Source organism: Ovis canadensis, chromosome 13 (genome assembly GCF_042477335.2).
Source record: "Ovis canadensis isolate MfBH-ARS-UI-01 breed Bighorn chromosome 13, ARS-UI_OviCan_v2, whole genome shotgun sequence".
In the NCBI taxonomy this organism is placed as follows: Eukaryota; Metazoa; Chordata; class Mammalia; order Artiodactyla; family Bovidae; genus Ovis; species Ovis canadensis.
Genome location: NC_091257.1, coordinates 25,241,892 through 25,255,715, shown reverse-complemented (window position 1 = coordinate 25,255,715; position 13,824 = coordinate 25,241,892). Strand labels below are relative to the sequence as shown.

The 13,824-nt window shown below is 47.1% G+C and overlaps 1 protein-coding gene across 5 annotated transcripts in view; it reads left to right on the top strand.

Annotated features, from left to right (window-relative positions):
- Positions 1-6,742, top strand: part of KIF16B (kinesin family member 16B) — a 302,672-nt gene extending 295,930 nt beyond the window's left edge. For all 5 annotated transcript variants that reach the window (XR_011248056.1, XM_069547100.1, XM_069547098.1 and 2 more), the window contains one exon: positions 5,029-6,742. Coding sequence is in view for 4 of the 5 variants with exons in the window: in XM_069547100.1 (XP_069403201.1) it covers positions 5,029-5,187 (159 nt within the window). In the remaining variant the exon portion in view is untranslated. The remainder of the gene's footprint in view (positions 1-5,028) is intronic.
- The last annotated feature ends 7,082 nt before the right edge of the window (positions 6,743-13,824 follow it).

Here is a 13,824-nt window from a genome sequence, read left to right as displayed (position 1 = left end):
ACAGTCTGAGTTAAAAATCCTTGCTTTCAAGTCTCCTCTCTGGATTACTAGCCTTGCTCACCAGACAATGGGTGTTACAATAATTAAAAAAAAAATAAAAATAAAAAACAGAAGAGGTAGGTGGAGGCAGAGTATGAAGATAACCCGCAGGTGGGTGACGCAGGACCCCTTTGGGTATGGTCCAAACATCTGTCACCCTGTTTTGGTGCTGGTTTCACAGACGTCTCCGTGTGTCAGCACTCTGCAGGCCCTGCCTTGGAAGAGTGCTCAGCCACTGGGCATCCGTTCAGTCAGTTCAGTTCAGTCGCTCAGTCGTGTCCGACTTCTGTGACCCCATGAATCGCAGCACGCCAGGCCTCCCTGTCCATCACCAACTCCCAGAGTTCACTAAAACTCATGTCCATTGAGTCAGTGGTGCCATCCAGCCATCTCATCCTCTGTCCTCCCCTTCTCCTCCTGTCCCCAATCCCTCCCAGCATCAGAGTCTTTTCCAGTGAGTCAACTCTTCGAATGAGGTGGCCAAAGTACTGAAGTTTCAGCTTTAGCATCATTCCTTCCACAGAAATTCCAGGGCTGATCTCCTTCAGAATGGACTGGTTGGATCTCCTTGCAGTCCAAGGGACTCTCAAGAGTCTTCTCCAACACCAATTCTCCAAAAGCATCAATTCTTCGGCGCTCAGCCTTCTTCACAGTCCAACTCTCACATCCATGCATGACCACAGGAAAAACCATAGCCTTGACTAGACGGACCTTAGTCAGCAAAGTAGTGTCTCTGCTTTTGAATATGCTGTCTCGGTTAGTCATAACTTTTCTTTCAAGGAGTAAGCATCTTTTAATTTCATGGCTGCAGTCACCATCTGCAGGGATTTTTGAGCCCAAAAAAATAAAGTCTGACACTGTTTCCACTGTTTCCCCATCTATTTCCCATGAAGTGATGGGACCGGATGCCGTGATCTTCATTTTCTGAATGTTGAGCTTTAAGCCAACTTTTTCACTCTCCTCTTTCACTTTCATCAAGAGGCTTTTTAGTTCCTCTTCACTTTCTGCCATAAGGGTGGTGTCATCTGCATATCTGAGGTTATTGATATTTCTCCCGGCAATCTTGATTCCAGCTTGTGCTTCTTCCAGTCCAGCGTTTCTCATGATGTACTCTGCATAGAAGTTAAATAAGCAGGGTGATAATATACAGCCTTGACGTATTCCTTTTCCTATTTGGAACCAGTCTGTTGTTCCATGTCCAGTTCTAACTGTTGCTTCCTGACCTGCATACAGGTTTCTCAAGAGGCAGGTCAGGTGGTCTGGTATTCCCATCTCTTTCAGAATTTTCCACAGTTTATTGTGTTCCACACAACCGAAGGCTTTGGCATAGTCAATAAAGCAGAAATAGATGTTTTTCTGGAACTCTCTTGCTTTTTCCATGATCCAGCGGATGTTGGCAATTTGATCTCTGGTTCCTCTGCCTTTTCTAAAACCAGCTTGAACATCTGGAAGTTCACAGTTCACATATTACTAAAGCCTGGCTTGGAGAATTTTGAGCATTACTTTACTAGCATGTGAGATGACTGCAATTGTGTGGTAGTTTGAGCATTCTTTGGCATTGTCTTTCTTGGGGATTGGAATGAAAACTGACCTTTTTCAGTCCTGTGGCCACTGCTGAGTTTTCCAAATTTGCTGGCATATTGAGTGCAGCACTTTCACAGCATCATCTTTCAGGATTTGAAACAGCTCAATTGGAATTCCATCACCTCCACTAGCTTTGTTTGTAGTGATACTTTCTAAGGCCCATTTGACTTCACATTCCAGGATGTCTGGCTCTAGATGAGTGATCACACCATCATGATTATCCGGTTCGTGAAGATCTTTTTTGTACAGTTCTTCTGTGTGTTCTTGCCACCTCTTCTTAATATCTTCTGCTTCTGTTAGGTACAGACCATTTCTGTCCTTCATCGAGCCCATCTTTGCATGAAATGTTCCCTTGGTGTCTCTGATTTTCTTGAAGAGATCCCTAGTCTTTTCCCCATTCTGTCCTTTTCCTCTATTTCTTTGCATTGATTGCTGAGGATGGCTTTCTTATCTCTTCTTGCTATTCTTTGGAACTCTGCATTCAGATGCTTATATCTTTCCTTTTCTCCTTTGTTTTTTGCCTCTCTTCTTTTCACAGCTATTTGTAAGGCCTCCGCAGACAGCCATTTTGCTCTTTTGCATTTCTTTTGCATTTCTTTTCCATGGGGATGGTCTTGATCCCTGTCTCCTGTACAATGTCACAAACCTCATTCCATAGTTCATCAAGCATTCTATGAGATCTAGGCCCTTAAATCTATTTCTCACTTCCACTATATAATCATAAGGGATTTGATTTAGGTCATACCTGAATGGTCTAGCGGTTTTTTCTACTTTCTTCAATTTAAGTCTGAATTTGGTAATAAGGAGTTCATGATCTGAGCCACAGTCAGCTCCTGGTCTTGTTTTTGTTGACTGTATAGAGCTTCTCCATCTTTGGCTGCAAAGAATATAATCAGTCTGATTTAAAGTGTTGACCATCTGGTGATGTCCATGTGTAGAGTCTTCTCTTGTGTTGTTGGAAGAGGGTATTTGCTATGACCAGTGCATTTTCTTGGCAAAACTCTATTAGTCTTTGCCCTGCTTCATTCTGCATTCCAAGGCCAAATTTGCCTGTTACTCCAGGTGTTTCTTGACTTCCTACTTTTGCATTCCAGTCCCCTATAATGAAAAGGACATCTTTTTTGGGTGTTAGTTCTAAAAGGTCATGTAGGTCTTCATAGAACCATTCAACTTCAGCTTCTTCAGCGTTACTGGTTGGGGCATAGACTTGGATTACTGTGATATTGAATGGTTTGCCTTGGAGAGGAACAGAGATCATTCTGTCGTTTTTGAGATTGCATCCAAGTACTACATTTTGGACTCTTTTGTTAACCATGATGGCTACTCCATTTCTTCTGAGAGATTGCTGCCTGCAGTAGTAGATATAATGGTCATCTGAGTTAAATTCACCCATTCCAGTCCATTTTAGTTTGCTGATTCCTAGAATGTTGACGTTCACTCTTGCCATCTCGTTTGACCACTTCCAATTTGCCTTGATTCATGGACCTGACATTCCAGGTTCCTATGCAATATTGCTCTTTACAGCATTAGACCTTGCTTCTATCACCAGTCACATCCACAGCTGGGTATTGTTTTTGCTTTGGCTCCATCCCTTCATTCTTTCTGGAGTTATTTCTCCACCGATCTCCAGTAGCATGTTGGGCACCTACTGACCTGGGGAGTTCTTCTTTCAGTATCCTATCATTTTGCCTTTTCATACTGTTCATGGGTTTCTCAAGACAAGAATACTGAAGTGGTTTTTCATTGCCTTCTCCAGTGGACCACATTGTGTCAGACCTCTCCACCATGACCCACCCGTCTTGGGTTGCCCCGCGGGCATGGCTTGGTCTCATTGAGTTCAACAAGGCTGTGGTCCTAGTGTGATTAGATTGACTAGTTTTCTGTGAGTATGGTTTCAGTGTGTCTGCCCTCTGATGCCGTCTTGCAACACCTACCATCTTACTTGGGTTTCTCTTACCTTGGGCATGGGGTATCTTTTCACGGTTGCTCCAGCAAAGCGCAGCTCCTGCTCCTTAGCTTGGATGAAGGGTATCTCCTCACCGCTGCCCTTCCTGACCTTCAACGTGGGATGGCTCCTCTAGGCCCTCCTGTGCCCGTGCAGCCACCGCCCCTTGGACGTGGGGTTGCTCCAGTTACACTTCCATAAAACACAAAGTGTTAGGTGTTCTATTTTTAGAAACTATAAATTACCATACAAGTGTTAATTATTAGTAATCCCTGCTACTGCTTTTAAGAAAGTAGCTAACAGATTTTCCTTGAGCAGAATGTCTTCTTTCAGAGGTAAATTTGAGGTGGGTTATTCATTCAGCCAGCTTAGTTTGGCTTCTTCGCCCAGGCCACAGGTTCATTATCCGTGTCACTAGTGACATTTGGGGTAAATCTTTGCACAGAGGCTTGTGGGATGTTGAGCATTGTGGGATGTTAGATGCACCCCTGGCCTTCCCCTGGTAGATGCATGCCCACCCCCTGCACCCCATTTCCAGTTAATAGGTAGCCTTTGCCGTACCAGAACTGTATAAAATATTTCTGCAGGTTCTCTTTTCCATTAACACATCTCGCTGGTGCCCGTGTCTGATTTCAGCCCCAGCATCTCGGGTCTTGGACTCAGAGCAGCTTTACCAGTTTGGTGCCAGAAGAGCCGGCCAGTGCACTGCCACAGACGTGTGCAAAGGTTGGGGTTGGGGTGAGCACAGGGTTCAGAGCAGTAAATCTCAGCAAGAGCTTCCTTTGCTGGGTGGTCTGTAAATGTTCGTGTTTGCAGTGGACCCTCTCGCCCGCAGTGTTTGTTTTCCTTTAGTGTATAAGAAGGCTGCAGAGCACAGAGGGCCCGTGCTGCTTGACACATTATTGACTAAGGACATCTTAGTGCCAGAGACGTTAGTTTCTGCAGAAATCCCCCGGTCAATAAGAGTGAAAATGTGCAGTTAGCATCGTGCAGACCATTAGCAGTTTTGTTCTCCTTCCTCTTAGTGGCCTTTCTGTTAGTGAGTTGGGCGGGGGGACATGAATCCATGGGCTGCAGTCCATAGTGTTGCAAAGAGCTGGACACAACTGGAGTGACTTAGCACATGTGACTTGACTGAAAAAGCCAGGTATTAACTACCAGCACTGTGCTGGAAAGCAGACCCTACCCCCAGCGCCCGCTGCCCAGCGTTCCCCGGGCTTGTCTGCAGACAGCATGTCCTGTGCGTCAGAACCAAGAGGTGTCACTCGCACGCTGGACGCCGTGGCTGCTCCCCAGGTGGGTCGGATGTGGGGAAGGCAGCAGAGGAGGGTCCCTGCGCTGTTTCTGATGGCAGTGGCAGCCCCTCCACGCCAGGAGGGGCGTCGTTTCCGGGCGTTCCTCCCCGCTGCCTCCTCCCTGCCTGTGTCTTGACCATGTCTTTGCCTCCTGTCTCTTCCCAGCGGTACCTCAGGGACTTTTTCAGCGTGATGCTCCGGTCGGCCACGTCCCCGCTGCACATCGAGAAGGTGGGGCTGACGCTGTCTAAACACACCGTGTGTGAGTTCTCGCCATTCTTCAAGAAGGGTGTCTTCGACTACAGCAGCCACGGGACAGGGTAGGACTGGAGATGGAACCTCGCCACACAGTGCCTTCTCATCCGAGCGGCCCCCGACCAGGGGCCTGGACCCCTCACCGCCTCCTCCGAGTGCCCGAGCAGAGCCAGGGCCATGCTGGCCACGGTGACATTGAGTGGCGGCTGTCCCTGCCCGTCTCGGCTGAATGTGGCCTTCTCATTGTGTGCAGAGTCTGTCCTGGAGGCTCCGTCACCCTGGGCCCCTGGAGCTGAGCCAGCCTGGGGCTTCCCTGATGGGTGGCTGGTCAGACCTCCCCAATGACTTTCATCTGGTTTCCCCTTTTACCAGAATACTCTTTTATTTTTTTTAATATCCCTTCCATGTGGCTGGCTGTATCCCAAGAAAAGCATTTTAAATTATTTCATTGTATTTTCCGTTTTCCCCATTTGAGGCTGAACTTTTTGTATAATCCCTAAGCACCGATGTTTACACAGAATTTCACATTCTGCAAAGGGGATTTTCAGTCCAATCACGACTGGAGTCTTCCATGCTTGACACATTGGATGTAGGTTACAACAGCTTCTATAAATCCATTGAAATAGGATATTTGTTCAATCTTGAATATTCAAGAAGTTTTTACCAAATGGCTGTCCTGCACGTTCAAGCTTTCTCTGCTAAGCACAAAATGAGCTCCTCATTGAATGCATATTTTTAAACATTTTGTTCACATTTTTGTTACTGAATCTACTGGATCTTAAGCTGCAAGACTAGAATTTACTGTAGTTTATTAACGATCTCTTAAATCACTCAGGACTTAATGTAGCATTGTACATCCACGTACAAGCAAAACTGCTTTGTTTTACTAAAGAGAAAAATATGAGAAGAAAAAAGATATATATGGTATATATTGAAATGTATATAATTCTACCTATAAATTTATATGTGTACACACTCCTGTATGATAGTTACATCAAAATATATAATTATTCACATGAAATTTATTAAAGGTATTTGCTTTTTCAAGATTTAAGTGGAGCTGCTATCAATATTAAATGAAGTTATGGAATCCACCCTGTAGCTTAGTTTATTTTAAGCTTGTGACATGATCATTCCTCCTGGTCTGTTTAAAAATTTATCTAATGTGCTTGGAAAGATACACAATGTATAATTTAGCATTTGTTTTGTAGAAGATGTGCTTATAGTAATGATTGAAGTCACAAATGAATGGGTAATGAAACAGGCCTGCATTCAGTCTTTCAGAAGATTCCTGTGCAACAGAGCTCTCCAGTCTGAAAAATGTATATTCAAAGATGCAATTATTCTGATAAGGGGGGAAATTATTATTGTACTAATTAGATATCACAGTTTAGCATGAAAAAAAATCAGGGTTGTTTTTTTTTTTTAATTGCCACAGGAAGACTTCGTATTGAGTACTGTTGTGATTACAGGCAGAGGTTAGGGGTAATTACTGCTAGGAAATTTAAACCTAGAGATTAAAGGATAAAAACTGAGAGATGATATCAGGTTGGCCAAAAACTTCATTTGGATTTTTATGTACAATGTCCCCTTTTTGCTGAGTAAACGTAATGGTTTTCTTCAACTGACCGGGTCATCTGTCTCCTGCCCTTTTGGACCCATACTGGAAGCCAGGCTCATGGCAGGCATCTCACTAGGGTCACACAGGGGACATAACAGTTTGACGAGGATAAATAGACATGTGTTTGTAGGAAGCGCAGGAATCAGATGATGCTTTGATTCCAATCCTCATCTAAGGTGTCAAGTTGAGGGTTGAAATCCTGGTCGGTGCTGGGCAAAGCTGGCTGTAACACATGGGTGTCATTTCACTCCTCTGAACCTCAGTCCCCATTTGAAAATGACACTGTTGCCCAGGGTGACCTCTAGGTTCTCACCTAGCCCAGGGTGACAGGCAGAGGGACCATCACCAATGTATGGATGCAGACTTCTAATCGGACCCAAACAGCATCTTAATCTGAGTAGAACTTGAAGGAATGCTGGCAAGCCAGTGAAAAGTCTCCTCGAAACAAATAATAAAATCCCTTTCTGAGACAAAGAGAAGACACGCGACACAGATATCTGTCTCTGGTGATAAAATTGAAGCTTCATTAATTTGGACTAATTCAAAGGAATAAAAGAAAGCCAGCAAGTATGTATCTTATTACTTTCAAGTGTATCAAATAACAGTGAAGTGCCATCAATTTATAAATGCTTTAGTAGTCAGTTGGACAAATATAAGGCAATTCAACAGAATCATTTATTTAGGATGTCTTAGCATGTTCTCCGGAGACAGCAATGGCATCCCACTCCAGTACTCGTGCCTGGAAAATCCCATGGACAGAGGAGCCTGGTAGGCTGCAGTTCATGGGGTTGCGAAGAGTGGTACATGACTGAGCAACTTCACTTTCACTTTTCACTTTCATGCATTGGAGAAGGAAATGGCAACCCACTCCAGTGTTCTCGCCTGGAGAATCCCAGGGACGAGGGAGCCTGGTGGGCTGCCGTCTATGGGGTCGCACAGTGTTGGACACAACTGAAGTGAGTTAGCAGCAGCAGCAGCGTGTCCTCCAGGGTCCTGCTTACACACCAAAATATTTGCACCAAACTTGTGTGTAACCACAGGTAGTAGAGTGCCCTTCAGCCTGAGTCCCACCCAGACCTTGTTTCTAAGCCAGAAAAATTCCAGTTCAGCCTTGTGATTAACTTAGTGATACGAGGTCACGCTGCCTCCTTAATGATGGACGTCTAGGAGATTCCTGGCCCACAATGTAGAGACACTCTGAAGATTCGTGAACTAGGGCACTGGGCCCTTCTGTTTATGTTTGTTGGCAGGAAGAGCTCAATCTGTTCCCGACTCAGAACTCTAGACAGTGTCTTTCAGAGTCTGAAAAGAAGCTTTCAGAGCCTAGTGCATCCATGAACTGGAAATGTAGCTGCTGTGGAGATGCAGTCCCAGCCCCAGAGCCAGGCCATGTTGCTGATCTGGGGTAAACTTTTGCATATGGCGGCCCCACCCCACCCCTGCCCCATCTCTCCGGATATATCTCCTAGCACACAGCTGTGCCTGGCCCACCGTTGCCTCCAGTTTGCTCCTGGAGACGGGAAGCTGCGTGGCATCGTGACGCGGCTGCTTAACACTCAGTCTGCACCCACCACAGGCGACGCGCATCCCCTCCAAGAGCACGCAGGTAACAACAGATCAAGCCTGACGTGAGAGACTATTCCGTGACATACTGCTTTCAAAGGGTGCTCTTGGAGAGGTTTTGAAATTGACCCTCTTTTACATTGCCTAAAACAGCGCCTGGAGGTTTCGTGAGTCCAGAGTTGAACGTGTCTGCCGCATGAGACCTTGTTCCTCCTGGGTTCCCACACGCACCGCAGGAGTGGTCCACACTTTGTTGCTGGAAAAGAATAAGGAAAGCTAGGTAAAAGAACTCCGTGGCCAAATCCAGTGCTTCCACTATATGTACATAACCACAGCAGGTATTTATGTTTTGGAAATACTAAAGAAAGACCATTCCTCGGAGGAGACTCATTCTTGACAGATTTAGCCCATATACCCTTCTTTGTACAACAGGGCTCTTTCCACCGGCAAAAAGAGGGCCTGACTGTTGACTTTTTTCTTTGGTTTAGAGTGCCTTTTCTAATGCTAATATAGTAGGTGAAAAATTATTCTCTGATGATGCTCATGTTGTGAATTTTGCACATACAGAGTTATTTCCCAGTTGAAACAAATCTACCTGATTCTTAACTGCAGATTCCTAAAGCATCATATTTCAAATTGATCCCATGGTGGTACCTGAGAGTTAGCAGGATGGAGTTGGAATTGGTCGGGCTGATGCCTTCAAAAGCCTCCTGCATTAGGGAATCCAGTAGGACCAGTTACATGTAAAATAGAGTTACATGTAAAATAGTGGGAGGGACGTAAAGGCAGTTGATGGACCCAAAGGGGTTCAGGATGTGAGTTTACCCTTGTTCCCTCCAGATAGCATTTGCACATGCTTGTAACTGTGGAGTTAACCGAATTCTAGCTTCTAAGGCCACCCCCTGCCTTTCTAAACGGTCTGCCCTCTGTGCATCTCTTGCTGAATGACTAAATACAAAATACCCTTTTTTAAAATTTTTATCAGAGTATAGTTGTTTTACAGTGTTGTGAATTTACAATGTTGTTAGTCTCTACTGTACAGCAAAATGAATCAGCTATAGGTGTATTTATATACCCCTCTTTTTTTGGATTTCTTTTGCATTTAGGTCACCACAGAGCATGGGGTTCCCTGTGCAAAACAGTAGGTTCTCATTAGTCATCTATTTTATACATAATATCAATAGTATATATATGTCAGTGCCAATCTCCCAATTCATTTCCCCCTGCTTTCTCTCCTTGGTATCCATGCATCTGTTCTCTCGTCCATCTGTGTCTCCATTTCTGCTTTGCAGATAGGTTCATCTGTACCATTTTTCTAGACCCTGCTTATTAACTGCATGTGTTAATATATGATGTTCGTTCTTCTCTTTCTGACTTAGTTCTTTCCATGTGACACTCTCGAGGTCCATCCACATCTCTGCAAATGGCCCAGCTCTGTTCCTTTTTATAGCTGAGTAATATTTCACTGTGCATATGTGCTACGTCATCATTATCTATCTATCTGTTGATGGACGTTTAGGTTGCTGCTATATCCTGGCTATTGTAAATAGTGCTGCAGGGAACATCGGTGTGCATGTATCTTTTGGAATTATGCTTTGGTTTTCTCCAAGTATATGCCCAGGAGCAAGCTTGCTCAGTCAAAATGGTAGCTCTATTTGTAGTTTTTTAAAGGAGCTTCCGTATCGTTCTTCTTAGTGGCTGTACCCATTTACATCCCCACCAACAGTGTAAGAGGATCCCCTTTTCTCCACACCTTCTCCAGCGTTTATTGTTTGTACGTTTTTTGATGATGGCCATCCTGAGTGGTGTGAGGTAACATCCTTTAACTGTGCGCATGTACGTCTCTATTTGAAAACAAGGAGACTTTTTTCCTAAGTTACCTCTCCCACAATTGATTCTTGCTGTAGGAATTTGAGATTCATCAGTTTGGTTTTGCTCCTTCTGCGTTGCTGGAAAGGCAGACTATTCCCCGTTCAGGGAGAGAAGAGTGGATGTGTTGAAAACCGAGAGGTACTCTGGAACACAGTGGGAAATGAGCGGAGGAAGACGCGCCGGCAGAGAGCCGCGGGGTCAGCATCACGAAGCGCACGGAGGAAGACGCGCCGGCGGAAAGCCTGTCAGGTCAGCATCACGAAGCTCTTGGGTGCCATGAAGGCAGGTCACCAGTAAGAGAAACTATCTCTAGAATTTAAATCCGGATTGAAAAATATTGTTAGACATCTTCACTGTTCGAAAACAGAGTTACTTTCCTCCAAGTAGCAGGAATCCTTACGCCCAGCTAATATTTGCGGAAGGTTCTGTATCTTTCCACTAGCGACTCAAGTTGTGCCTCAGAGCTACTCGCTGAAGAGCAGCCCTGGGCTCTGCTGTCACGGAGGCTCCTTCCCTGCCAGGCAGAGGGGAGGCGGGAACACAGCTGCTTTTGCAAAGCATCGGGGACCGTCTTCAGAGAAAGGAGTCACAGTGAACAAGAATGCCAGTTTGTGGTGATTAAGAGCTTCTTGAATATTTGCACTTTGCTTAATTCCAAACTCTGTGAGCTTTTCTCTCCCAAACACAGCCAGAAGCCTTGGAGAAGGAGGGGGCGGTTTCTGTCATTTATGACTTCTCCTATGGTGTTTTGAGCCCTGATTTCAGTGGATTTAATAAGAAACGTCGGTTTACAGAGGGCACAGGCCTTCCGCTGCAGAGGAATCTTAAGATGCTGGCTCTTTATCATCTGTCAGTGGGTGGATGGGGAAGATCAAGTTTACATTCATAAGGGATTTCCCATGCCTTCAGACACAGGGCGGATGGCCCACTCCCCTTAGGGTCTGGAGCGGAGAGCCTGTCTGAAGAGCTGGTGGTCCCACGCCTCTCTTTCTGGGGGACGAGCTGCCGTGTCTGCAGCTGATCTGCACTACCACTGCCTGTCCCCCTCTCTTTAGCACATGGGGGAGCCCTTCTCTGGGTGTCGGTCTCTCTGCTGCCTTATACCCTTCCGGTGCTGGGAGGAGGCGGGGACAGACAGGAGGGAGGTAAGCCTGGGACAGCTCGTAAGGTAGGCACTTGCCCTACTTGAAGCCACCAGTGTAAACCCGAGTCCCAGCTACCACCCCAGTCCCTTCGTGCAGCGGGAGGGTAAGGGGGGTCAGCCCAAAGTCTGGCCCTTCTGGTGACCCTGCTGGCCACATGCTGTGTCGGGGGCCTGGCTGAGAGAGATGCACTGAGCATGCTCAGAGCTGGCTGCTCCTTCCTTGTCCTTGTCCCCTTGTCCTCAGGGGACCAGCCTGCCCATCCGTGGCCCACCCTCCACTGGCCCGTCATGGTGCTCAAAGGCTTCTGTGTCACTTTCTCTGTCCCGGCCAGGTCCCCCCACAGAGGGGTGAGCCGCTTGGTCAAGGGCCTGCCTGCGAGGGCTCTCAAGCCACTCAGAGCCAGACTAGTAGTGGCAGTTTCATGGCGTAAATTGGGATAGAAGAAAGAGTAGGGTGGTGCTAGGGGAGAACGTACTAGAGAAATTACGGAGCCTGGGAAGCGCCGAGGCTTCCCTGAGCAGGTGACGTGGGCGAAGAGATGGCCCCCAGGGGAGGAGGAAGCTGCAGCGTGAAGGGTCTGCCGGAGGGAGACAGAGATCAGGGTGGGGGCACCTGAGAGCTGCAGCCAGGATTCTGAAAATGGGATGATGCTTCCCATCAGCTCCCGCTGTTTCGGAAGCTGATGTTCCCGGGGGAGGAAGACGAGCACACAACAGCTAAAACTCAACCTTTAAAGCCACGTGCAAGAGGGAGAGGTGAACTTCCTGTTTGTAACAACCAAGGGGCAAGTCCAGGGCCCAGGCATACTGTCCTGTCCTGTGCCATCAAGAGGCTGGTTGTCCTGCTTGTTGAACTTTGACCTTTGGCCTCTCAAGGTTCTGAGATTTCAGAGCCTCTTGCCATCAAGTAACATGATTTCCATAGACCATCAAGTCCAGCTAGGAGTGGACTCCCCTGCCCTGCAGAGGCTAGCAGTAAAGTTCATGCCCTCTCTTGAGCCACCACCTCTGTAAACAGAGCCCTTGCTCAGAGCCTGCAGAACACATCAGCCTAGTTGTATGGACCATAGGTGCAGTTGGTATGAGTCAACGCTGTCCTTCACAAGGACTGTTGCTGTTAATGCATTGATTCTCTGGGCTGTGAGCTGTTGTCTCTGCTGAGGGCAAGCAGAAAGGGTCCTCCTTGGTCCCCACCAATAGGGGATGGACTGCCATTGTCTGTAGCCAGCGAGAGCTTCAGAGAGAAGCAAGAGGCATCGGGGCCAGGGCATGGTCAGCCCAGTATAGGCTGGTGGGCTGTGTCTGCCTGGCCACGCAGATCTGAGACAGCCGGGCCCAGGCACCTGCTCTCTGATGCTGGTGCTGCCCCAGAGGGCAGCAGGAGAAGGGGGCAACCGAGGAAGAGATGATTAGATAGCATCATTGACTCAGTGGACATGAATTTGAGCAAACTCCGGGAGATAGTGAAGGACAGGGAAGCCTGGTGTCCTGCAGGCCATGGGGTTGCAAAAGGTCAGACACGACTGAGCAACTGAGTGGCAACAACAGCAAACGCCCTTCAGCTGTTCTGGCCCAAAGTCCTCCTTTCTCAGAGTCAGAATGGGTAAGTGGCTGAATCAAGAGCTTCGGGTCTCTCCCCTTTCCCCCAGCCTTGCAGTCTCTGTCCAGTGCCCTGTCGTGGCAGAGACTAACTGGGAGTAGCTGGCAGAGCAGAAGGCTGTTTGCAGGGTCCCAGTGCCAGGGACCCAGGGCAGATGGAGGTGGGCTGGGCGCTGAATGTAAGCGCTCGCTAACTGGGGTACTTGAGTTCATGCTCCAGTTGAATCCTGGACCTAATACCCATCAGCTTCCAATTGACTCTTGGATAACAATCTAGAAACCATCCCACACAACCCATCCTGGGCCTCTTTGAGTTGCCATCTCTCCTACTTGCTGGGAGTTGATCAGGGTCTCTACCCTCCAGGAGCTCACATGCAAAGGTAAAATTTATTCCAAACCTTTACTGGGGGTCGAGAGACTGGACACTCCTCTCTCAAAGCAGCCACGACCATGTGTCCCTCGCAGTGTGACCCTCATCACATGGGAAATGACATCACAAGCATCCCCCCACATCACCTGGACTTTGTTACAGGCTCGTTTTCTGGAATTGGGAAGAACCATTCAAAGACTCCGGGAGCAAATTCTAAGAGGTGGTGAAGGACAGGGAAGCCTGGGCATGCTGCAGTCCATGGGGTCAGAAAGAGTCAGACATGACTGAGCAACAAATTCAAAGACTGCTTGAAAAAGGCAAGGAACTGAAAACGTCCTAGGACACTCAGCCCTGAGCCAAAAAGACTTGGTTTTTCTCTGTTCTTCCCTTATGGGACCAAGAAAATTGCTTTGGGAGTATTCGCTCTAGTTCCATGGGCCTGTAAGGTAGAGCTACCATCTGGGTAGGACAGAGATGAAGACGTTTCTGGAGCATCTGGCAAGGGAGCTCCTGTGCTGTGAATAAACGCACCGTTTC